The sequence below is a fragment of the Notamacropus eugenii genome, chromosome 6, assembly GCF_028372415.1.
Source record: "Notamacropus eugenii isolate mMacEug1 chromosome 6, mMacEug1.pri_v2, whole genome shotgun sequence".
Taxonomy (NCBI): Eukaryota; Metazoa; Chordata; class Mammalia; order Diprotodontia; family Macropodidae; genus Notamacropus; species Notamacropus eugenii.
Genome location: NC_092877.1, coordinates 380,284,715 through 380,311,441, shown reverse-complemented (window position 1 = coordinate 380,311,441; position 26,727 = coordinate 380,284,715). Strand labels below are relative to the sequence as shown.

At 43.7% G+C, this 26,727-nt stretch overlaps 1 protein-coding gene across 5 annotated transcripts in view; it reads right to left on the bottom strand.

Annotated features, from left to right (window-relative positions):
• Positions 1 to 26,727, bottom strand: part of LPP (LIM domain containing preferred translocation partner in lipoma) — a 666,236-nt gene that overhangs the window by 433,443 nt on the left and 206,066 nt on the right. For all 5 annotated transcript variants that reach the window (XM_072618829.1, XM_072618833.1, XM_072618831.1 and 2 more), the window contains one exon: positions 5,598 to 5,799. In XM_072618829.1, the coding sequence (XP_072474930.1) occupies positions 5,598 to 5,790 (193 nt within the window). In that variant the 5' untranslated portion in view covers positions 5,791 to 5,799. The remainder of the gene's footprint in view (positions 1 to 5,597; positions 5,800 to 26,727) is intronic.

Here is a 26,727-nt window from a genome sequence, read left to right as displayed (position 1 = left end):
AATTCAGTAGCCAATTTATTACACATTGATATATAGCCTGAAAATGCTGGTATCCTTCCTGTTGCATTGTGAATCAGGTATGTATGGTTTGAGGATCCCCATTCTGGAAATATGCCAAAGGAAAGCAAAGACTGAAATCTAGAAGGTCAGTAAGCATGAAGCTGTAGCCTGAGACCAGGAGGGTCATCTTCAACAAGGGTGGTACGGACAAAAATTCATTCCCAAAGGTTGTGGCCACACCTGGAACCCTCTCCTCTTCCCACGGACAATTCATAGGAGTCCTAGCTGGCTTCAAGACCTTGTTCAAGCACCGCTCCAGTTGGGCTTTCACTATTCACTCAGGTGCCAGGGCCCCATTAGTGTGTTCTTATTTTCTATTTACTTGTATGTATTCCTGTTGCTTTTACCCAAAGGAATGCGCAGTTCTTGAGGGCACAGACAATTCTTTCCAGTGTTTTCTATCCACGGTTATCTCTGCAATTAGAGCGTGAGCCCCTGGCACTTAGGGACAGTCTTTTGCCTTTATTTGTATCCTGTGCCCTTTGTTCAATGGCAGGCACGTGGTAGGTGCTTTAAATGTTTATGAATCGACTGATATAGCCCCCAGCAAGGGGCTGGCACATAGTAGGCATCTGATAAACACTTGGTGAATTCGTTAAAGTCTCCAAAGGAAGCGGGAAGGACAAAGTCATCCCAATTGAGAAAACTCTTTCCTTTTCCCTCAAATACTAATAGCTAATATTTTTATGGAACTTAAATGTGTGCAAAGCACTTTATGTATGCTATTGAATCCTATAAAGCAGGTGCTATATTATCCCCATTTTACATATTTCAAAAATGAACTTGATTAAGTGACTTGCCCAAGGTCAGGAAGCTTGTAAGTGTCAGAGAGGGATTAGAACTTTAGAACTCAGGTCTTCCTTGTTCCAGACCGCTAACCACTACACCACTAAATCAGCCTGGATTACCCATCCCTGACTTAATATATTTAAAAGAAGCAAGATATTTGTTACAAGAGTTGTGAGTTTTGCTCCTTTCACTCACCCTTTGGGGACAATGGGGAAGGGAGGAGGGAGAAAAATAGTTGATAATAGAAAAAAATTAAAATAAAAACCTTGTGAATTAAAAATGAAACAAATGGCACTCTCATCTGCCATAATCCTTCTCCTCCTGCTCATCACCATCATCACCACTGGCATCACAATCTCCAGACATTGACTATACACTTATTATGTGTTGGCCACCGTGTTAAGATTTGCAAAGTCCTGGTACACACTGTGATATTACTCCTGACCGGCTTCCCAGCACCACAATCCCACAATGGCATCCTGTAGTCAACTAAAACATGCGTTATGGTACCCCAAGAGGAAGAAGTCTGGAAGGTGTACCGCAAAGGAGGTAAAATGAGAAGGAAGGGGTCCCTCTCCTGCTCTGGATAAGGATGGCCCTAATGGCTCCGTTTTCCCCATCAATGATGTAAAAGACTTCATTAAAACCTAGACTAATCCTACAGGGGGGGTCTCTTTAAGGTCCAATCAGGCCGCCGCCACACCAGAGCTTAGAAGGGATGCCATCAGCAAAGTAGGAGAGCCATCAGAAGCTTGTGAATTCTTTTCTCTGAACCATTCTGGGATGTTCTGGCGATTGGCCCTGAGGAAATGGGATGTCGCCATGCCGAAGCCCAAGGATGCCAGCTCACTGTTACTGTTGGGCACCCCGCCTCCCATTTCTCCAGTCCCCAACTGCTCCAGTCCCCAGACAAGCTCCAGAAGCCTGCCTCGGAAGCTGGGCACTGGGCCCATGACATCAGCCTTCAAAACAAACAAACTCATAAAGAGTTTACTGCCGGGAAGGAGCTCGGTCTGAAATCCATCACTAAGTAACCGGGCCAGCACAGCTCCCAAGCTCGCCACCGGGCTGAGCCCAAGGAGGAAAGAGGGATAAATGAGAAGGAGAAAACACATTCAAGAGGGATGACTAAGAGCATTGCTCCGCACCGAGAGCCATAAATGCGCCGAACGGTCTCTCAGGCGAGATTGCCGCAACAACAACACTGAGGTCATTGGAGAAACAATTAGAGAGACTTGTGGAGAAAATGAGTCAATAAAAAGAGAGCGGAGTCGTTCACTGTCCCTTCCCTCCCTGATCCCAGAAGTCTCATGTTCTGATGCTTAGATATTAGACACCACCATGCCAAGGCTCTAGCCGAGAGCTGACACCAACCAGCGGACCTGCGGCAGCCTGGTGGTCATCAATGGTTCATCCCTCTGTGTCCTAGGCAAGGGGGATGCAGGAGTGGGGGCCATGTTTGGGGAGTGGGGAGAGAACTGTCTGGTGCTGAGCTGCACGAAGACTCAAATTCTAATCCCTGTAAACTGCAGGCACCACCATCCAGTCATTAGAGCATTTGGGGAACAGGCCTCACTGGCATCAGCCTTCAGGGTTCATGAGATCTTCTGCAGGAGCCCTCCATTCCAAAACAGCCTTAAGGGGTGAGGGGAGAGTGGGAAAGGGGAGGCCTGGAAATCAAAGGAGGACATGTCTTTCACAGTTCAAAGCAGAGAGGTTTCAGGGAGGCAAAAGAGGCTGCCCTTATTTGGTGTACTCAGGATAGAGGGGAGTATTATCTGGGATCCAGAGAACAAAATAAATCCTCTAGATGCTGAACCCCAAATCCCCAGCCTAAATCGATTCTAACTCTCGCTTCTATCAGCTCTCTCCTCCCTCCACCCCCATTGGAAGGAAGCAAAAACCCTCGAATATAATTATCTCCTTTTGAAAAGCACAGGAAAAGGACAGATAGAACCTTTTTTTTAATTTGCTGATGACATGATGGATTGCTTATAGTATTCAAGAAAGTGAAGGTAAAAAACAAAAATAAAACAACAGTAACTTCAGGAAGTGACAGAATATAAAATCTACCCATAAGACTCATCAAGCTTTGTGTATATTACTGCCAAAACCCAGGAGGAGGACGTAGAAAAAGAAATTTCATTCAAAATAAAAACAAAATGTCTAAAATCTCTAGGAGTCAGCTTACCAATGTTCACTCAGGACTTATATGAATCCAACTATAAAACATTTTTAATAGAAAAAAAGAAAGACAAATAGAGAGCTACTGAAGGATCAGAGCTGGAGCCAAGCCAACATAATATAAATGATGAAACTAGCTCAATTAATCCACAGAGCTGGTGCCGCATCAATCAAACATCCAAGGGATCATTTCATTGAACTGGACAAAATAATAACTGAAATCACCTGGGAGACCAAAAGGTGAAGAATCTCAAGGGAACAAATAAAAAAAAAAAAAAGGAGAAATCACGAGTCCCAGCACAGCCAGATTTCAAACTATACAGGAAACAAGCAATGTTCAAAAACCTTTAGTTCTGGCTCAAATAAAAAGAAAAAAGGTATCCAATCCCAAGATTGTTGTGAGGAAAAACTGAAGTATTTGTAAAGGACTTTGAAAATCTTAAAGTGTTATCAAGATGATAGCTATTATTCAAAAAAAAATTGGGAAAATTGGAAAGCAGTTTTGCATGTTAAATTTAGACTAATGCCTTCGATCATATCCCACATTCCACAATAAATTTCAAATGAATACATCATAGTTTATAAATTAAATGTAATACTGGGCTATAGAAATGATTAATATGGGGATTTCAGAAAAAAGCTGTGGAAGAATTGTATAAAAGGATGGAGTAAAATAAGCAGAAGGAGAAAGATGTTTATATGTTATTGTGAAATAAAGTAAAGGGATGCTAATATGAAGGCTTCAGAATTCTTCCTTACTGCAGTGTTTGATGTGGACTCCAGGAGTAAGAGCAAAACAGACCTCCCACAGATCAGGCAAAAAATGGACACCCAGTGTAGAATGCTGCAGCATATTCAGATAGGGTCAATGCACTGATTTGTTGGGCTTGATCATAGTAAGAGGTTTTTGTTTTGTTGGTAGAAGATGGATTGGTTAGTCATTGGGAAGTTAATTGTGCAGTTCTAAAGGCGTGTGTGTGTGTGTGTGTGTGTGTGTGTGTGTGTGTGTGTGTGTGTGTGTGTATTTAAAGAAAACAGTAAAAATAGCTCATGGCTATCATGTAGCACACACTTACCTATGATGTGAAGGCACTGTCCAGGGTGCTAGAGATACAAAAACAATTGACTGTCTTCAAAAGGCTTCCATTCTATTGGGAGATGTAATGAAAAATCCAAATACATATAATGTGGAGGAAATAGGAAGAGAGAGTAAACCATGGAGGAGAGTCCAACTACTGAGTTGGTAGCACCTGGTCTGAGAACTGAGGAAAGTCAAAGAATCTGAGATGGAAGCAAGGAAGGACCATGACGTGGAAGTGAAAGCTGCTCTCCAGATGAAGTGTATAAGAGGAGAACTAAAGGCTCCCAAGGAGTAGGACAGAAAGCAGGAGCCAGGAAAATTATTTATTTACCATGGAGTCACTTTCAAAGGACTTTTCACAAAAATGACCCTGTGAAGCCATGAAGGATAGGGGAAAGAGAGACAAGCTCAGAGTCAGGAAGAACAGGGTTCCAGTTCCCCCTCTGGCAAACTGAGTGGGAGCCCCTAGTAAGTCACTGAAGCTCTCCATGGCCCAGGTCACTGTATAAGAGATGGGGCTGATTTGCATTTATAAAAGGTCCTCCCAAGGAACTCCCTGTCCTGATGAAATCACAGATCTGGGTGCAGCAGGGGAATAGGGAGGGAAGAGGAGATCTCTTGAAGCAGACGAGGAAAGAATTCTCAACTCCAACTTACAGAGGAAGAAAGTGAGTCTTAGAGGGGACAAAATCAAAGAATTTCATGACAGGAGAGAACTTAGAGATGAGTCTATTAGCTCATTTCACAGATGAAGAAACTGGGACAAAGAAGTGATGTGATTGGCCAACATCACACAATGGATGAGCAGGGACTTCAATCCTGATATTCTGACATCCCTCTGCCTGAAAGCCTCTTATCATCTACTCACATATACCCATCTAAAAAAGAACTATTTCTGCATTTATAGTTAAAGTCCAAATGAGGGGACGGGGACACGAGTCTGGCAGAGGAATGCCATGCAACAGCTCAAGGAGACTTGAGTCACCAGTGAAAGTAAAAATGGCCAGATCACCACAGTGGACACTGCTATGGCCCTCTCAAATCACAAAGCATTGGACAGACCTCATCTTGTATGATCCCCAAGTAAATATGCCAGACCATTATTAAGCCCTAAGTGTATGCCAGCGGCACAGAGAGGGTGCAAAACAAGGTGGAACAGCCCCAGTCCCATGGAGCTTTCACCCTCAAAATGCCCCTGCCAGGTGGGGGTCACTGCTATGATTATTTTCTTTATTCATATAAGGAAAATGAACCTTAGAAAAATCCAGTGACTTGCCATCATCACAGATGTACAGAATCAAATACAAGCATCAAAAGAGTTTTGGAAAAGTAAGTCTTGCTGACCCCCAGAGAGGTATTCCTATCACAATGCAACACTGCCTCACAAAAGGGTCCATCATCATCCTGCACACACCCCCAGGTGTCACACACACACATCCACTACCTCCCTTCAGAGATGCCGAAGGCAGATCCTGCTTCTTACCTTCAGCACCAGGTGGCTTGTAGGGATTGTATTTAGGCTTGGGGGCGACGACTGGAGCAAACTTCTTGGGTGTCTGCTGCATAGACACAGAGATACTGGGCGTCCCAAATGAATGAGTCGTCTCCATCCGAGCAGGTGCATGACCAAGGGATTCACTAGTACTCTTGGGGGGCAGCCACGAAGGGTGAGACATGATTGAGTACTGAGAGAAAGAGAACAAACATGCCTGTATTTGAAAGGATCCAACCAATGAGCATTTAAAAAGCAGCTGCTGCTCTGGGTGAGGCATTGTGTTGGGTGCCCACACCTATACCAATATCTATATGTATCTATCTATCTATTTCTTTATCTTCTTCCTTCCCTTCCCCCATGCATATGTGTGTATATATGTATATGTATGTAAAAATGTATGTGTTTGCATATATGTATGTGTATGTATGTACATGACTTCACATACATATATGGAGAGATATAAATGGACATACATTTATTTATTCTCTCTCTATAAATAGATAAAAGTATATCATACATTGACAGAGAGTGATCCATTCCAACCCTCCAAAAATTCCATCCAATATGAATCCAAAAAGTTACAATGAGAGGAAGAGAGATTTCTACCGCATCACAGAATGAGATCGGATGTCTCCCAGAGGAGGAGGCCCTTGGGCTGAGCCAAGGAATGAGGAGGAAAGGGAGCACCACCCATTCCTTTTACTAACACTCCTAACGTGTATCTTCTTAGCACTGATTAAAGTACCTTTGTTGTAAACAAAAGAAGAGCGTCTACCTGGAACTGATGTGTGTGGCACACTGGCGCAAAGGCACTGCCCAGAAAACAACCGCCTGTGCCACTCTGAAGACTATGCTCTTACTGGCCATTATCTCAGCACCAAGAACAGTCAAAAGAATCACAAAGATCAAGTCTACAGGATGTGTGTCAGGAAGACCACTCAGCCCAGTGCAGTCTCTGAGGCTGCATTTTCCTGCCCATATTTAGGCTTCTAAGCAGCACAAAGCCTCCTAGGTGAGAACCATGATTCCTTAAAGTCTTAGGTGAAATGAGTCACACTGTGGGGGAAAAAATGTCATCAGACAATGTCTGTTGTACAGAGCTTCAGCAATTGGACAGTAGCCATATAGGTATTGGATTCCTAGACAGACATTGCCACCTGGAAGAGTAGTTGGGCCCAGGATGGAATAAAAGAAGGAAAGTGACCTAGGCTGTCCTCAAGAAATTTCCAGGCATTCTCTGAACAACCTCCAACTTGCCCCACAAACAGGTCAGTGGGGAAGTTGGTCGAATGGTAGACTACATAGAGGCCTGGGAGAGGACCCATATCTTCACACACATGGTCTGCCATGTCCAGAACACTCTGCTGCCTCCTCCTTTGCCACCTCCACTTCCTTCAAGAGTCAGCTCCAATTTCATCTTCTCCAAGAGGCCTTTCCCAGTCCCCATAAGCCATCAATGCGACCCCTCAAAGAATACTGTCTGTCCTCTCTGTATGCATCTTTTATGCACCAGTAGTTCATATGTTGTTTCCATTTTATAGCATGAGCTCTTTGAGGGCAGGTGCCTGACACATAGGAAGTGCTTAAGAATCCTTGTTGATTTGAATGCTGCCATCTTTAAAATGGAAATAACAGCAGAATCCTCAAAGGACTGTCATAAGTCTCAACTGAGATAACCTATATAAAGGTGCTTTGCAAATGTTGAAATATGACATACATATAAATGTCACTTATATAAACACTAAGAAATTATAATGAACCAGCAAGTTGTCTAAAAATAGAGGAAAAAATCCATCTCTCTTCCTTCATTGAGATGAGGGATAGTGAAGATAGGGCACTGAATAAAGGGTCAGATGTGGTGACCGCATTGATTAGCTTTACTGATCTGATTTTCTTTTAATCCCTTTCTTTTATTTTCATTTTTGGTGACAAAAGACAACTCATTGAGTAGGGGAGAGGGGAAGCGCGCATTTGGAAATGAAAATGATGTTAAGAAAGAAATAGTGATAAAAATTCGTTTATGAAATAATGACAGTTATTATTCTGTAACAGGGTCAGCCATTTCCACAAGGGCCCTCTGAGGCCAGCAGTGACCCAGAATGCAGCAGCCACTCATCCAGTTCCTGCCCAGCTGGGCACAAAGTGTGGCAGGGTTTATGCCCCAAGACCCTCTATCAATCCTGATTTCAAGGGCACTCCAACGGGAGGTCGGAAGTCTCCAAGCATCATCTCCCTGGCACCACCCCCACTTGGCAATTTATTAATTGAACTGAATTAATTGAGAGGGGGGCATGATTGCTTCCAGCTGTCTGTTCAGGCAAAGAGAAGGGTCACTCCAGGAAATCCTCGAACCAACGACTCTTAGAAAGTGCCACCATCGGGGGAAATGAGCAGGGTTAAAATGCTGCCTTTTATGAAAAACATATTTACAAGATCATCTCCTACTCTGACACCTTCCCCTAAGATGGCGGCCATCAGATAAAGTAGCCAAGTCACAATGTCCCACATAAATGCATGTTATTATTATTCAGGGAAAGGGCTCTGGGTGGTGAGATAGAGGTAAAAAGCAGGGGAATGGTGGCTGCCACAAGCGTGTGCCAGGGAAAAGACAACGGCCTGAACTAGAGTGGGAGGAATACTTAGCAAATATTTGGTGGACCCTACTGAATATAGTATTGTGTTAGGGGGCTAGAAGGCATGATGATGTTAAAGAAATGGGCTCTGCTGTTAAGGATTTCTTAGCCAAATAGAGGAGGGGAAACCACATTCCTCCTCCTCTTCTTTTTCTTTCTTTCTTTCTTTCTTTCTTTCTTTCTTTCTTTCTTTCTTCTCTCTGTGTCTGTCTCTCTGTGTGTCTCTGGGTCTCTGTCTCTCTGTGTCTCTGTCTCTCTCTGTCTCTGTCTCTCCCTCTCTTTGTCTGTCTCTCTGTCTTTCTGTCTCTCTATCTCTGGCTGTACTGTCTCTCTGTCTGTCTGTCTGTCTGTCTGTCTGTCTGTCTCTCTGTATTATTCCAATACATGCAACCCAAGGATGTTTCAGAGTTAGAGCAATGGGAAAATACAGAGAGCCTGCCTTAGTCCTCAGAATTCCAAACTAGAAGGGACAACTGTTCCCTTCCTTTACTACAAAGAGAATATCCTCTATATCGTACCCAACATATAGTCATCTGACCTCTAATTCTAGGCCATGATGTGAAGTGAGGTCCCAACCCCCTTGGCCTTCATCTTTGGATCTATAAAATATGGGGTATGGACTGAACTGTGCCTAAAGTCTAAATTCGAAGTCACTTCCCTTTTCCTGTGGGTCAAATGTGTGCTCTCTAAAATGGGGGTGACAGTCCATCCCTGTTTGCCAGGGCTCTGGGTTCTTTGGAAAGAGATGCTATGCAAATGAGGGGAGGGGTGAAGGCTGAAACAAAACTAGACTAAGTTGGGACAAGAAGCCGAGGACCAGCAGACCCACCCTTGCCCCAGTCTTACTTCCTCAAAATTTCCCTGATTTTAGAAACAAAGTTTAGTTCTAGCCTTTGTATCATCTTGAAAGCAAGAAGTGAAAGGGATGAGCAAACCAATGCCTCAGCAAAAACAAAAACCCCAAATGAGGCTGGGAGAGGAGTGGGGTACAACCAACTGCTGCTGGGGAGAGGGACGCGGCCGCCCAAGAACTCTGGTTTCGGGAAGTGTGGCCCAAAGAGTGAGATCCTCCTCCTCATCTTGACTTCTCTCTTCTCGGCTCTGTCCCACTGACCTTCCAATGGCCAGCTAAGCCCTATCACCGTCCCAAGAGAAGGCCCATCCAGGGTAGATGCCTCAAGGTCTCAATCAATCCCCCATACACTTGTGACAATAAGTCTTTTGGCCAGAACCTTCTCTTCACAACCCACCAAGGTCCCGAGCTCCCAATCCTCCTCCTCTGTCCACAGTCTCCTATGATTTCACCTCTCTCAATCAGCTGCTGCTACAATTCCTCTTCATCCCCTCATTGTGACAAGCAGTGCTCGTTTCTTCCTCTTCTCTGAGCCTCTCCCTTCTCACAGCTCATATTCCCTGCCTTCCAAAAGCTGGAGCCCATGACTACCCATTTCAAAGTTTTCTAGCAACATCTCCCTGCCCTCAAACTTTCCAGTCCTCTCTTTGTCACTCATCCCCCAGTTCTAGGTGACTATTCTTGTCCAATGACTCTGCACCTGTTTCCAACATTCAAAAGTTACTGGAAGAAACCTGAAAACATGCTGATGGGATTCTTTGCAAACTGGTTGGTCCTAATGTCCCCAGGAGCATCTCTGAGTTCAATAATGCATTCATTCATCTCTTCAATACCACATTGACCATGGTGCTGGTTTTAGACCTTCATGGGATTCTGCATATTTCTCTAGATGAACGGGATCCGTGAACCACTCTGGTCCAAGTCCCTCAATCTACAGATGAAGAAACTGAGAAAGATTAAGTAACTTCACAAAGACAGCGAGTGAAAGAAGCAGGATTGGAACCCAGGTCTGCTGCCTTCAGAGCTGTTCCTCTTTGCCCTAGAACATTTTGTCTTCTGTTTTCTCCGTGAACCAAATCCATCACTACCTAGGAGGATTCTCACTCCTAGCTGATGGTCTGGCCACTTACATGAATGAGAAGATTAGGACTGGATTGAACTTCCAGCCTGATTTTTCTTCAGTGTGCCCCAGTGTCTCCCCTCCCTCCCGTCCTTCAGTCATAATAGGAAAGATCTCCCTAGTTCTTTCTTAAGGCCAGCATCTCCACCTTTTATTACCCAGACTTCCCAGTCCTCTGAGCCATCACTCTCTCCCAGGGAATTCTATTTTATTCCTCTCTTCTGGACCCTTACGCCAAGCCTACAAGCACATGCAAGGACCCCCACAAGCTCTCCAGCTGCCCTCCTCTCTGGGATGCCCTTCGTGGCCAACTCCTTTTGTGCAAATAAGCAGGGATGTTTTCTGTAATCTGTTACAGTCTCTATATATGGTGTGATGTGGCAACAATGAAATGACTCAAACATCTCCACTTTAATTCATGAACCAAAGTCCCATGAGATCCATCACGAACTTTACTCACTTTGAGAAGCTGTCCCATGGAATGAAACTGGGATAAGGGATGCCTAAACTAGCCCTTCCTTCATCAATATCAGTTTTATGATTGATAAGATGAATCTTATTAATAAAAGAAATAACCATTGGTGGGGAGAGCAAAGAGGAGAGGGTGTGGACTCTAAAGAGGGAGCCCTGAGCTTATTCCTAGCTCTGGGTAAACAATCTGAGGAAACAAGCTATAAGTCACAACTTTTTTGGACCTCAGTTTCCTCCACTGTAAAATGGGTTTGTTGGAATGGATGATCCCTCAGGCTCCATGCAGATCTAAAATTCCATGATTTTAATATGTTAACCTCACAGACTCCCTGAAAGACATCATTTAAATGTCAAGTTATTGATCCTTTAGAAATTTAGCAAACTTATTTTCTAATATTACTCAAAAAGACAATCTCTGAGCATTCTTAGTACACAAAAACCCACGTAATGTGAGATATTTATTGAACATTAATCCTCTCAATCATCAGCAAAAGAAGAGGGTCTAAGAGGTAATGTCTTCACTGTCGTGACTTAAAGGCAGCCTGGGCAGCAGCCACAACCATGACAACAGGACCAATAAGACTGTTCCTATGGCTCTACAGTGCTGGGAACATGCTTTACAAACATCATGAATTCTCACAACAACCCTGAAAGTCAGGAGGTTTTCTAGAGACATTTTACAGATGAAGAAACTGGGGCAAGTAGGGTTAAGTGACTTGTTCAGGGTCACACCGCTAATAAGTGTCTGAGGTCACATTTGAACTCAGGTCCTCCTGACTGCAGGCCCCGAATTCTATCCCAGCCACCTGGTTAATGGAGAGAGAAAAGGCTTTGGAATCAGGAAGATCTGGGTCCCAACTCTGCCACATCCTTACTGTGTGACCTTTCTTCTTGATACCCTGGCCATTTCTCTAAGATTCTCACCGAGAAGAAACCAACCTAGATTGATCAAAGGCATTTTCTCACCCTGGAGTTCTGCACATTAATGAAATCATGGTCCAGTCATTATCTCTATTTTAGTTACAGGGAAAATAAAGCATGGAGATGTTCAAGGATGTCCTGCCCTAACATCCCACAAATATTTGTGGGTAGATAGTTGTGGGATTCACACCACTGGGCCACGGGTCACCATAATCCCACACACTCCCATCTGCTTCATGTTTCTACCAGCTTTTCCTTTTACTGAGTGGCTTTTCCACCATCATTTTCTCAAAAATATTTTAAGATGCTAAGATAAATTTGTCTCTCGCTTAGAGTTACTAGCCCCCCTCCCCCCTCCTTCTCTCTCTCAAAAAAGCTTTCTTGGTCCCTTCTTTTTCAGATCATTATCATATATAACCCCATCCCCAATGGGGCCCTCTCTGAAACATGGAAAACTGGTCAACAAAATCAGCTGTCTGAACCTGATGGTGTATGTAACATTCTGAACCTCTAGTTCCTTGCCCCCCCCACCCCAGCTCCTCTACTGAATGAAAGGTTTTCCAGTATCTCTTTATTTAGCCTTTCAGTCATTGGTCTCCCTGAAAGAAGCCACTTCTAACTGCCCTTGGAGACTCTGTGTTTCCAAAGGCTGTAATTGGGCCCATACCAGGCCCACCCTGCCAAGGAGACCCTAGGTTGCCTCTGCTTCATGTGGTCCTCCAGGCTCCCAAGGGTAGAAATACAACCAACCCTCCCATAACACACTGCTTGACTCTTCAACCCACATTATGGAGGCTCAGTGAATATCAGAGATTACCAGGGTATCCCTGGGGCCTCGCTGACCTGTTCTGTTTATAAGTGAGGCAAGATTTAGATCCACCTCCTTCACTGGTTAATAAGCATGTCAGACTCTCAGCTCTTCCAAACAGTGAATGTTAGAGTTGGGGTGTTATATACTGAAGAGAAAGGCAGAGCTGGCCTAAGATGGAAACATGCTAAGGAGGGACTGTAAAATTCAAACTTTTTTCAGGAGAGAGAGAATTTAATCCTGCTTCCCCTGAAACCTCAGGACCATGAATAATAACCATGATCATATTTATAGAGCACTTACTATGTGCCAGGCCCTGGGCTAACTGCTGTACAAATTACCTCCTGTGATCTCCACAGCAAACCTGGGAGGCTGATGACAAGAACGTTTAGAAAGCACCTACCATGTGCTGTGTACTGTGCTAAGTGAATGTCATTTTATTGTCACAATAACCCTAGGTGGTTAGCATTCTTATTAAGCCCATTTTGCAAATGAGAAAGCAGAGGCAGATAGAGGTGATGTGATAACCCCAGGGTCACACTGCTCCTTAGTGTGTGAGGCCACATTTGACCACAGATCCTCCTGAATCCAGGCCCAGCACTCTCTACAAGATGGCTCCAGCTGGCTAATCCAAGCTAGAAGGAGAAGTGAGGTCAGCTAAGGGCTGAGAATGGGGGTGAATCCTTTCATGCCCCTTTCGAGGGGTCCTTTTGTCACTTTCTGGACTTGCTGAGAAGAGATTCCCAGACAGGAGGTCTGTACACACTCCTCTGTTTTTTGGTGGCACACTGAGAATTTCTTAGGTTGAACATCAAGCTGAGGGAGTGGGATGACAGCAGCCCCCTTGATCTTCTACCTCCCATAGCCATGCCTTTACGTCTTCGACCCTCTTGTCCCACCACCAGGGCAAGAATGTTCTCCCTCCTTGCTTCTGTCCCCTAGCTTCCTTCAGGATTCACACCCATTAGAGGGGCTTTTCCAAGTCTCCCAGGCCTCCTTGCCTCCAAATGCCTGTGGTTCCTTTCCATCTTCTCTAAAAGTATCTTAAGGCATCCAATTATTTTCAGGTCACCTCTGCCATTTAAAGGCCCTATCCCAGAGGATAGGGCCCATGATGTTGCCTGTCTTTTGGGTCATGTCCATGACCCAAATTGATACACAATAAGTGCTTACAAAATGCCTGTTGCATTTCTCTGACTCCTCCACATCCCATAGAGAGCAGGACAGGCAGACACATGCTGCCTGCCCTCCGGCCTCCCTTCCCCATCCTACTCCAACCAGAAGCCCAATCCCAGGCAGGACATGTGGGGCCCAAAGGATCCAGCTGTGTTTGTGGCTCTCAGGTAGAGCCCTGGGTAACAACTCTTGGATAAATTAACTACAGACCTGTTAACAGGGAAAGAAAATAAATGTGCTGCTCAATGTCCTACTTGGACAGAGCCTCTCTTCAGAGAAAGAGCCGCCCTTGAAGGAACAGTCAACAGTGAGAAATCAAAAAATCACCGTGGGAGGAAGCAGGCGTGCCTCCCCAGTGAGAGACAGAGGCTCCAATTCATGGAGCGGAGCTGCTAGGCCCTCCTACATGCCCTTTAGCCTGGGACATCCAGCCCCCAAGAGTCTGGAGAGGAGGCAGACATAAGGGTAGGCTCAGCTGCTGTACAGAGAGCTGAGGATGGGCATTAGCAGCATCCTCTGGACGGCTACTCTCCAATGTCCAGAAGCAAAATCCCTGGAAGGCTGACTGTCTGGAGACCAGAACAAACGTAGAGCATGTGGCTCACGATGGGGACAGAATGCAAAAAAGTGCTCTGAAAGTGCTCTGAAAGTGCTCTGAGCTCCCGGCAAAAATGAAACCTGTATGGGAAGCTGGGAGCTCATAGCACTCAACGTCCACCCATCTGTGTTTGAAACCTGCCTTAGATACTTTCTAACTGTGTGACCCTGGGAATACCCTTTAAATTCTCCCAGCCTCAGTTTACTCTTCTGTCAAAAGGGAATAATAACAGCACTCTCAGGACTTTTGTGAGAACCAAGTGAGATACCATACAGAAAGAGATTTGCAAACCACAAAGTTCTGTATAAATGTGAGGAAAATTGGCCCCATCAGCTCACCTTCTCAAAGGTCTTCCCAGTAGACATTGTCTTAACCTTGACCACATTTCAGACTCGGACCAACTCTTACAAGCCCAGTGACCTCCTCCTCTTCCCCAGGTAATAGCATTGGCCAGTAGCACCTGGACACCACATTCTTCAATTCCATAAGGGCACAGACCTCTAGGTATTCCTAGCTGCTAGCTGTTGAAGGCGGGGATGAAAAGCAAGGAACTCAGATCTTCGCCACAGAGATTTTAGGAGTCAATCTCCCAGCAGGTAACGGACTCAAGAACCTCAGGGCTGCAGGTCCCCTCGTCCAACCCTTGACTGAAGCAGCAGGAAGCCAGTCACTGCAATATTCCTGACAGCCGGTTGTGAAGCTCTGTCTAAACACCTCTGGGCACCTTCTGGTCATCAGAAAGTATTAATTAACTGAGGGCTGTGGGCTAAATTCAGTGCCCCCCTCAGCATCACCAGACCATTCAAGGCAACAAACCTCCTTCAGTATAGAAATGGTTGAATTAATTATTTAAGATGTGTATGTGACATGTCACACACACACACACACACACACACACACACACTTCGGGGCGTTGATAGAAGCTTACTAAATGTTTGTGGAACTTCATTGAACTAAATCAAAATAAAGTCTTTCTTTTTGTTTGTTTGTTTTTTAGAAGAGGGAAATGACTCTCCCCATGATGAAAGCCTAAAGGTGAAAAAGGCTAAAATGGAATGAGAGAAGAGGTGGCAGGGAAGTCCCCTACAGATATCACGAGGCTGTCCCTGGTTAGAGCCTTCTCAGGAAGAGACCATCACACATTCTGATTTTCACTGGCTGACAGGCAATAACTTCTAAGACTTAGCTCTCACCAATCACATAATTAGTCATTAAATAGCCCCTTTACTCAGCTAAGCCAAGGATTCCACTGAGAAGACTCGAAATGGTAAATGCCTTACCAATTTTTTTTATCCCCAACAGTCTATAATGGAGGGAGAGCATTCTCTCAAAGTTCATTAATGACTCAGCAGGCAAAGGCAATGGTCTTCAGCTACCACCTTGACACTGATGAATGCCACATTTCTCTCTCCAGATCAGAATTCTTCTGAGTCCAGAGGCAATGGAGACTGAATTTTGGACCTGAGTCAGGAGATGCCTTGGTTCAAGTCTAACTCCTCACCCTTTCTAGCTGTGGAAGCAAGGGCAAACTCTTGGTCTCAGGGAGTCTTAGTTTTTACCCGTCTGTAAAAGAAGGCTCACAGGGTGAGAGCTGGAAGGGACCACACTTTTTTCCTTAAACAGATAGGATGATAACTATTCTAAGCATTGCATTAGTCAAATAAAATCCTATTGGGGGGAGAAATATATACATACATACATACATATACATATACATATATATACACACACAGAAGAGAGAGGAAACAAGGGGAGAAAGGATTTGCCATTATATATAAAGGGGCATAAAAATATGCTTTGATCCAAAGTATTCCCTTTGGGAATAAATCATTCGATAGAGCCTAACCAATCAGTTATACTTGGACCACTTTCAGTCCTGTGACGTCTGCCAAGTCTTAGCCACTGGAGGTAAGCGAGAGCTGAATGAAGACAAGGCTCTCCTTCTCAAGGCTCAGCTGCTTTGGGGCCTTTCCAGGCAGCTTGTCGGCCCAGCAGCTCTTATTTCAAAAGGGTTTGCAGCTCCCCCTCCTTTCTCTTTCTGAACTACATGGAGATAAGCTTCAATCATAGCCTATACTTTGTTCATCCCTTCAGTTAAAGGATATTTTTCCCCTTTGGTTTGTGCTGTTTAGATTAGAAAGGAGGAAGGAAAGGCAAGGAGAGGGAGAGGAAGGGAGGGAAAGGAGGAAAGGGGAAAATCATCCAACCCTTGAAAGTGATATGAAAAGCCAAGCTTGAGTCAGGGAGGAGTCTTTGCTTCTGTGGCCTCTGCCCTATGAACTTCATGAGAATTCCTGGGAGGGAACATGTGGCTCCTGCATCATTAACTAATAGCTGCTCATATCCCTTGATAAAGGCTTCAAACTTTTCATTTAATGGGCAATAGAATCCAATCTAACTATCCAGGTCCAGTAAGTAAGTGCTGACTCTGTGCCAGGCATTGTGCATAGCAATAGGGATGCAAAGAGAGACAAAAACAATCCCTGTGCTAAACCAGCCCAATGGGGGAGAGAGCATGTGGATAACTAGGTAGAGAGATCATCTTCACTTGATGAAGGAGAAAATGAAAAGGCTGGACCTCAGCTGAGACATGAAGAAACCTAGAGAATTCAGGAGCTGGAGGTAAAGAGGGAGAGGGTTCCAAGCATGGGATCAGCCAGTGAAAATGTTCATTTTGGGGAGACAGAGAAGCAAGGAAGCCAGCCAGCACCACCTGATCAAAGGGAAAAAGGTACAAGGCCCTTGGTGAGGTATCCACATAGAAAAAAATGAATTAAGAAAACCTAAGAAGCAGTGGTAGGGCAAATATAGTACTGACTGGGAGTCGCTAGCTGGGTGACCCACCTCAAAGGGTTTGATTTCTCTAGGCAGCAGTTACTTCCTTTATTAAATATGGAGGTCGGACTCAATGACTTCTATAATACTCAGTGACAAGAAGGACTCTGAGATCCAGCCCACCACTCAATCAATGATTCCATTGTCTAATCAGTGGTCCCCATTTCGTAATTGGAGAACATCCAAGGGGTTCACACTAAAAATTCTTTAAGGGTGCTTTAAGTGGTACATAATTGCCCAATTAAGTTACAAATATATCTTTTTGTCTCTGAAAGCAAGCATGTGCATGATTTAAGAATTTAAGGTTTGGTTCTGAAGTGATATAAAACCATCACGATCATGCACACAATTATTTGAAGTACATACATTTAGAGTTTTCATGATTATAAGTAGAATAAAGTTTTATATTTTACAATTACAAGTACATGGTGGAAATTTTCATTTAGAGCTTTAGTGACAAAAGTTATATATTTTAAAAACTGACAGATACGTCTAAAAGAATATTTTGATTAGTTTATTAAATTACCATGGGCTTCTTTTTTTAAGGTAATTAATTTAAGGTAATAAAAAATGTTGAGAGTCATAGGATATGTGACCAGCTTGGCTAGGGGGTCTAGCTTAAAGAGCAAGCTCACCTGGACATCGTTGACAAACACTACAGGTGGTTAAGAAATGAATATGAAGAAGAGAATGGATGAGATTATACTGGAGGAACACCATAGTGTTTAGAGACCCTTCTCCCCCCCACAGACACACACATCCCAAGTTTCTCTCTATTTTTCAATTTTAAAAAAGTCCAACAAATTATCTCTCATAAAAGAGGCAAGAAAAAGCTTTTCCACTGGAGGGGGAAAGAGGGGAGGTGAGAGGGAAAAAGTAAAGCTTACTCTCATCACATTTGGCTCAAGGAAGGAATAACATACACACTCAATTTGGTATGAAAATCTATCTTACACTTCAGGAAAGTAGGGGAGAAGGGGATAAGTGGGGTGGGGGGGATGATGGAAGGGAGGGCAAATGGGAGGAGGGAGCAATTAAAAAGTCAACAGTCTTGGGGAGGGACAAGGTCAAAAGAGAGAATAGAAGAAATAGGGGGCAGGATAGGATGGAGGGAAATATAGTTAGTCTTACACAACATGACTATTATGGATGTTGTTTGCAAAACTACACATATAGAGCCTATATTGAATTGCCTGCCTTCTCAGTGAGGATGGGTGGGGAGGGAGGAAGGGAGAGAAGTTGGAACTCAAAGTTTTAGGAACAAATGTTGAGAATTGTTTTTGCATACAACTGGGAAATAGGAAATACAGATAATGGGGTATAGAAATTTATCTTGCCCTATAAGACAAGAGAGAAGATGGGGATAAGGGAAGGGAGGGGTATGATAGAAGGGAAGGCAGATTGGGGGAAGGGGTAATCAGAATGCATGGAATTTTGGGGTGGGAGGAGGGGAGAGAGGGGGAGAAAATTTGGAACTCAAAATTTCATGGAATGTTGAAAACTAAAAATAAATAAATAAACATTTTTTACAAAGCCCAAGTTTTTACCACCAATTTTTATGTAGAATTACAGGTCTGAACCTGGAAGAAATCTTAGAGAACATGTAGCCCAATAGGGCCCATAGCAATGAAGAGACTTGTCCAAAGACAAAGGGAAGATAGTGACAGAGCCAGGATCTGCACTCTGGGCTATCATTTTAGGTTGAGTACATTTTCACCTGTACCAAGATGTATTTTCCAGTGATGTTGTATGATAATGAGTAATGGAAGACTATTGACTTTGAAGGACTAAAGTTGGAGGTGCAGGCTAGTCAAAGGAAATGGAGAAACGGGATGAATGGAGTGGCTGAGTGGGGTGGGAGGGGTGCATGGGTAGATGGATGCATATTTCCACTGAACAATTCTGCAGGACAAAAAGGAATAACCCCACCCCCACACACAACACTGGGTGGAACCCCAGGTAAGGATCAAAGGGATACATGGAAAAGAGCGGCCTAGAATGGGCTGGCATGGATGGACCACACTTCACATCCTTAGAGGGATGTAGAGGCCAGTAGAAAACTAAACCATGGTACTGTTAAAATATGTCTTCATGACATATGTTATACATTTCATAGAAATCATTTTGGGGTTCTGATTCTTTTTTCAAAAGATTGGTTTGTTCATTTTCCAATTGCAGCTTCTCAAATAAAACCCATTTCCATCCTCTTCTACCTGGTTTGCTGGTCCATTAAGGCTAACTCAGAGCTCCTGGGCAAGATGATAAGGTATCAAATCCCACTCTCCCAAGATCCCCACAATCTGCTCAGGTTTTCCATGAAAATTTCTCTCCTAATCCATCCTGATTCCCTATTTCCAAAGCCTTGCCAATGACCTTTCTATAACCATGAGGCAACATGGAATCAAAAATTCCTTTCTCAGACTCCAGCGGAAGGTCACATTACATCTGCTGGGCCTGGCACACTTGACTCCAAAGGGATCCTTCTAGAGCCACTGCCAATTCACTACTCCAAGCCCTACAACCGGGCCAGATGGGCTGGACCAAATCTTGTCCTACCTAGTGATTATGTAGGAGGACACTAAGGGCCTAGAAGATGAGGTGACTTGCTGAACGCCACACAAGTATCAAAGGGTAGAAATGAGATTTGAACCTGGGACTCAGAAACTACAGGTCATATCATATTATACACCTCATAAGCACTCAATTAATAAGTGGCAGAGGCAGAATTGGTCTCTTCTGAATACAATTTTTTTTGTTTGGTTTGTGTTGTGTGTGTCTATGTGTGCACTTGTCTGTGCACATATACATGTGTTGTTTTGGTGGTGATAGTCATTGTCTCACTAACTGTACTTTGAAGGGAAAAAACAATTCAACATACTAGCTGTCTGCATTCTGGATAATGGGGAGTTTACTGAAAACAAACTGGACACCTAGAGATTTGCTAACATATAATGACCCTATATTAACCCTATGATTCATCTGACTGCCATATGGCTAACAAAACAACCTTGAGCCAAGGACCGTCATTCCCTCCTTCTGCAGGACAACAATTTATCCTGAAGGAAGTTTGGAGAAATAGATGGAAACTAGACCTTGGAAGCAAGAAGATGGGACCTCAAATTCCAGCCCTGACACAAACTGGCCATGTGACTAGGCAAGCCATTGAACTTGTCAATGTTCTAGGCAACTCTTTAAGATTAAGTTGTAGAGCAAGTGCTGATCAGCATAGGGCAATTACCTCACCTGAGAGTTCTCCATACCAGTGAAATCAGAGATGTAGTCCTCTTGACTCATTTTGCTGACATGTTGCTAAAAACTTCTAGTAACTTCCTAATTACATTATTTTGAATTATCTTGTATTAATTTCATGTGGAGATAGAGAGAAATGACAAGTAGATAATAGATAGATGAAAGAATAGATGAGAAATAGATAAGGTATAGTTGAATGGATAGAGATGATTTTTTTATCATATGCGTGCATATGTGTGTGTACATATACCACACACATATGTATATATACATACACATATATGCATATATGTGTACATGTATATATCTATATAGATATATGTGTATATATACCACGAAGGCTTCACGGCTTAAGTGATGAAGAGGAAACTTGAAGAGCAGGGAAGGCTTGGAATGAATTTCTACTTTTCTGAATTCCAGGCACTCTCTGGACCCTAAGTTTCCAAGAAGGCACCACCTTGCATTGATAGAAAGAGTTTCTTTGCTGGGGAATTTGCTATCCCACAATATCCCAGATCCAATCTTTAATCCTGTTACCTATATTTTAACTTCCTGGAAAGCAGGAATCACTTCCTCTCTGTCCTTGTCTCCCCAGCACAAAGCACAGTCTCTGGAACACAGTGAAAGATGTTCCCATCTGACTTAATGGCAGATTTGCTGATTACCATTGCCAAACCTTTGCTGGTAGGCAAGATGGGAAAGTCACAAGGAAAAAAATTATTCCTGACTCTCAATACCCCATTGTGGGTCCCTCTCATGCCAGTCCAGTGCTAGATCCCAAAATGGGCTGGTGTCCCAATTGTATGATTCACAACCCAAGCAGCGTACTCATGGCAAAGAAGTAAAAAGCTCTTTGGAAAACTTTACAAAGCATCTGTTGGCCCCTGCCATTGGTATGAAGGATTGGAGGATGACCCATAAAGTGTTTGTTATTGTTCCGGGGACACTACAAATTTTCCAGAAAAACAGGGCTGGTGTATGCTCCTCAGTGGGTGTGGCCTCTTGGCCTGGCTGTGCGCCTCCAGCTGCCACAGGGCTTACGAAGGACTCGGCCCAGATCTCCTTGCCCATCCTCTCAGCCGGGCTCACAGCTCCCTCGCAGCTCCTGTGCTCAGCTTTGCTCTGAGCCCTTCTGTGGTTGGGATTGTTTTTATTTGTTTAGGTCCGACTCACAATGTGTTTTTCTTACTAATTGGATTGCAAGACCTTGGGTTACACTTATGGAGTACAATGAATTATTCTAACACTCTTAAGTATTAATAAATGCAGGCAGTTGGGTGTGTGCTTGTGTTGGTTGTTTTTTGTTTTTGTTTTTTTTTTAAATAAGCCAAGTGGAGACTGGGGAGGAAGACGCCCACAAGGCTCCCGAACCATCCGCCTCCCAAGTGTGGAGGCGTTGCCTCACCTCCAGCAGAAAAGAGGACAGGAGACTAGCAGATGGGGAGGACAGAGAGTGTCCACAGTGAGGAAGGGCCAGGGGAATGGCCCAAGGGCGAAGAGCAGAAAGTCACACAAGCAGGATGAGGAGATTTGCCATGTCATCGACAATCCTCTTTTCTTCTACTGTGCATGTGGGAATGCCTCTTTGTGGGGTGTATACGTTCAGAACTAAAACAAATAGAAACAGCCAAGGGCTCCCTTTCAGGCCGATTGGTTCCAGGACGACTCTGTCCAGCTGGAACGATCAGAGCAGGCCTGGAGGAGGACCCACCCAGAAAGCTGCAGATGGTCATGCTTCCACACAGGAAGCTTCCAGGGCCGAGATTTACAGCAGCATCTCCCGGCCCCCGAGTTATCTTTCCCATATTAAGCTGGGCTGCAACTGTTCTCCCAGTGTGGCTGAGCAGCAAGTTTTACATCAAAGCAGAGGCTGAGGAAAGCAGACCTTTAAGGAGAAAAATAGGAAAGCAGAACAGGCCCGATGATATTTGCAGAGTTACACAAAAAAGGACTGTTGGAAAACAAACTGGTCCTCGTGGATGATGGATTTTCCTCATCACGGAGGGAGGAGAGAATGACACTGAGCTCTGAGATTCCCAGTCCAGCTCAGGAAAGTGAGGACAGGATAAAAGGTCCTGTTTCGGGGTCCGAGAAGAGTTTCACTGCAGGCAGGGATAAGGTAGAAGAGGCTCGAAATGAAGCCAGTATCTCCCCTTTCAACATAAAGGCAAACCCTGGGCACTGGAGGCTGTACACTGTAGATGCCATCAGAGGCAGCAGCCATTTGTGTTAGCTGAGGGTTTTTTTCTGTTACAAGGAAGCGACTGGGGGAGAGAGTACTGAGACGCAATCAATGTGTGAATATATGCATGCATGCATGCATGTATGTATGTGTGTGTGCATGCATGTATGCATGTATAGAAAAGGCATCTATAGGATGTTCCTTTTAAGCAGTGGACAGCAAGCCTGTCAAAGCTCCACTCAATTACTGAGAACTTAGGGTATCCATGGTGCTATGCCAGGACCCAGGAGGAGAGGGAAGATGGGTCTGCATTAGAACAGACTCGAGATTACTGACTAAGTCATAAACTTGTAAAGTTACTCAATAAATGATATACAGGACAGTGAAGATGCTGATGTGTCCAAGTGAGAAACAACACAGAGTTCCCTCTCCCCACTGGTAAAAGCAGGGGCATTCTTCAGGTATGAGCCCGAGACTGAATGAAGGGAGAGAAGTCCATTTCTCTCCACAGCTTGGAGAAATGGGCCTCCCTGTGAATATTCACTTTATAATGCAAGAGTCAACTCTTGGCAAGTTTTATAAACTGTTTTTTATCTTTTTTTTAATTCTTTGTTATAAAGCAGGGGTCTGCAAACTTTGAGGTCAGCAGTTTTATCATACTTCAAAGTATAAAAACCATTCGTACCTTGCAGGTCATGCAAAAGCAGGCCATCACCTTTGACTGCGGTTTGCCAACTCCTGTAAAGGATAACTATGGGTACCAGTAAGAGATATTTTAAGAAATGAGAATGATTTAATGCATATTTGCATATGTTATTGTGGCTGTGCCGATATCTCTATCTATCCACGTATCTCTTTTTATGTTTATAACCATCGCATGTATACCTATGGATATTTTGTATTTGCAATATAACTTTCATGTGTATAAATATACCTATAAACACATATATGCATTTTGTGTGTTTGTAACATAAGTTTCATGTATGTACACATATATTTTATTCATAATCTTACCTTCATGTGAACATGTATCTGTGCTTGTATTAAAACCTCCATGTGTGCTTGCTGTACATGTCTTTTGTGTTTATGGCATAGCTTTCTTATGTGTGTGCATATATGTGTGTGTGTGTGTGTATACATATATGTGTATGTGTGTGTATATATGTATATATGTGTGTACATATGTGTATATATGCATTAGTGCTTATGATCTAACCTTCCTGTGTCTATATACATATACACTTTTATTTATTTTTTTAAGAGTAAACCAAAGACCAGTAAACCTCCTGCTGGGCCTCATCGGTCATTGACAACTGGACAAAATGCCGCCATCTTGTTGGTCGGTGTGTCACCCTCCCAGCACAAGACCCAGTAAGTAGCAGGGAACTAACGTGTTTGTTAAATGAATGAGATGATAGATGAATATAGACAAGAGAATAAAGTGCCATACATAACGGATCTCCAAGAGAAAGTGACTCAAAACAAACAAGGGAGCGAGAGGGCCACACGAGATTCTACATGTCATAGAATCAAGCCCTGGCAGTGTCCTAGGAGGTCACTGAAGTCACCATCCCCACCCCCATTACAAAAATAAAGTGTATGACACCCAAAAAGGGGGACTGACTTGGACATGGTCACTCAGGTAATGGCAAAGCTGGAATTCGAAACTAGGTCGGTCCAATAACTTCAATAACCAAAGCAAGGGTCTCTTTCATAGTGTCACATACACTTTCAATGATGACAAATCAGCAAGGTCACCTGACACTGGCACCATCTTGGTGTGCCCCATAATGATCATTTTTGCCTTTGTCTTTCTATACAGAGCACAGAGTGCTGTAGAAGGAACTCTGGGCCCCCAAAAGCCAGACCAGCAGAGGGAAAGGTGTGGCCAGTTCTGCCAAGCTGGAGATATTTAATAATGGGCCCCCTGATGGACTGCATGCTCACCCTCCAAGCATCCTCACAAAGCTGGCTGCTGGATGATGAATGGGGTCGGGGGGAAGTTTCCTACCACAATTAGTCACTAAACATACATTTACTAAGCACTTATTATGGCAGAGCAATCAAGGTCATGGAAGGGCTTGGGAATCTTGTGTTAGCATGAGTAGGTCTTCGGCATGCCAACAAAAATTACAATAGATCTAGCTAAGGAGGTCTTACCTTGAAGGGATCAATGACTAGATCTTAAAGGATGGAAAAAGATTACAGTTTTATTTTCACTAACCTTCAAACTGAAATTTATATTTCCTTCAAGTACTTAAAAACATGATTCTGAGTCCGCAGGCTTCACTAGATTGATTGATCCCCAAGGTTACTGAAAAGGTAAAGAAACTCGACTGCATAGACTATGAAGTGACTCCTTGGGACCTCCCAGGATGAACCTGTGACCATCTTTAGACTTCAATTCTTTCACCTATAAAATGAAAGCATTGTACTATATCACCTTGAGGGCTTTCCTAATTCTTGATCCATGATCTCATGGCAAGAACAGGCAAGCTAAAGATAAAGGGCTTTCTTATAATCCATTAAGCCCTGAGGATATGATAATCCCATAGCCCAGTGCCTCAGTTTCTTTTCTGTACACTGAGAACAGAGGAAAGTCAACCTCTACAAAGTTCATGGGGACAGTGAATCAGAAGACAGGAAGAAATAACCATGTGAGGATTAAATATCCCTCAAACACTTGATGAATTGCCAGCTCCCTCTCTTTATGACCCAAACACTGCTACACAGAAATACCACAATGAATCTCCCTCTGCCTGAAGACCTGGCCCCAAAATCCTATTAGGATCATGTCACCCTCCCGCACATCCATCCTTGATTCTCTGAGCCTCCAGCCCACAAGTAAACAACATTGACCCGCTTGATGCCGATGAAGGTCGCTAAACATAGCCATGATCAAGGCCAGCCAAATATCACCTGTGATCCTCCCCCAAGCTCATGCAAGGAAGACATGAAACATGTCACCACCAGAAATGGGCCAGATTCCTGTTAGCAGAGGCACATTCTGTAACCAAAGGAACCAACAACGCTCATCTGTGAAGCCAGAAATTCTAGAGAACATGTAACTCTCAAGAAGAAATCACCCATCTGTGTGATGGAGAATCCCACGAAGCTTTGTGACTGGTTCCTGGAGGACAAGTCTCCCTTCATCCTCAGCCTATGGCTGTTGCCCCCACAGTCCTCCCCACAACTGGCCGACAGACCCACTGAGGACAAGGACACCTGAGTTTTATCTCACTTGGTGATATGAAAAACCAGCCTGACCCTGGTCAAGGAGGAGCCATGCAGCCTGAGGGCATGAACCTCGACGTTTCAAGTGATGCGAGGAGTTTGATGGACCTTGTTCTCATGGGAGGAAAGGGCATTCCTCCCTAGAAAGGTAAATAGTAAATGAAAATGGAAAGATTTTCATTTAAATGAAATGAGGTAACAAGAAAAGAGGGACTTTTCACATTTCACTCCTTGGCTTCCCCCACAACATGTTCAGTAAAGGATGATGGACTGAGATCTCCAAGGAACCTTCTAGGCCACTGAGTCCAACCTCTCTCCTTTTCAGATGAGTAAACTGAGTTCCAGGGAGATCATAGCATTCTATATCTAGAGTGAAAAGAGGCCTTAGCAGCCCCTAGTCAGTCCCTCCATTTCACAGAAGAGCAAGTTGAGGTATGAGATGAAGTGACTTGCCTTGGGTTTGAAGCAGGATTTGAACTCAAGCCTTCCTGGTTTTCTAGAGCCTTTTCTTCCAAGCACATACCATTTCTATCTAAGGTTCTTAATCTTTTTTGTGTGTTGTGTATCCCATTGGTAATCTGGCGAAACCTTTCTCAGGATTTTGTTTTTAAATGCATAAAATAAATGAGATTAAAAGGAAACCAATTATTTGGAAATACAGTGATCTCATAAATGTGTGTATATATACACATTGCCTTAAACATACCTATACATATACATATGTATACATGTATGTGAATATAGGATATCTATGTGTGTGTATATATATTTATATCAATATAGTTATAAAGAGATAGAAATACAGAGATAGAAATGAGAGAAAGAGAGATACACAGAAAAAGTTCACAGACTCCAGGTTAAAATCTTCCTCTCCAGAGAAAGCTCTTTGACTCTGACACAAAAGCCATAGCAGCAGAAACAGATCAGAGGATCCCAGAAAGTCAAATAACCCCATCCAAAACTGGCCATCATTTCTAAAAGCAAGGGAATCTATGCTAGGAGATAGGAAACCCTGGGTCCGGCTCCCCACATTCCTCT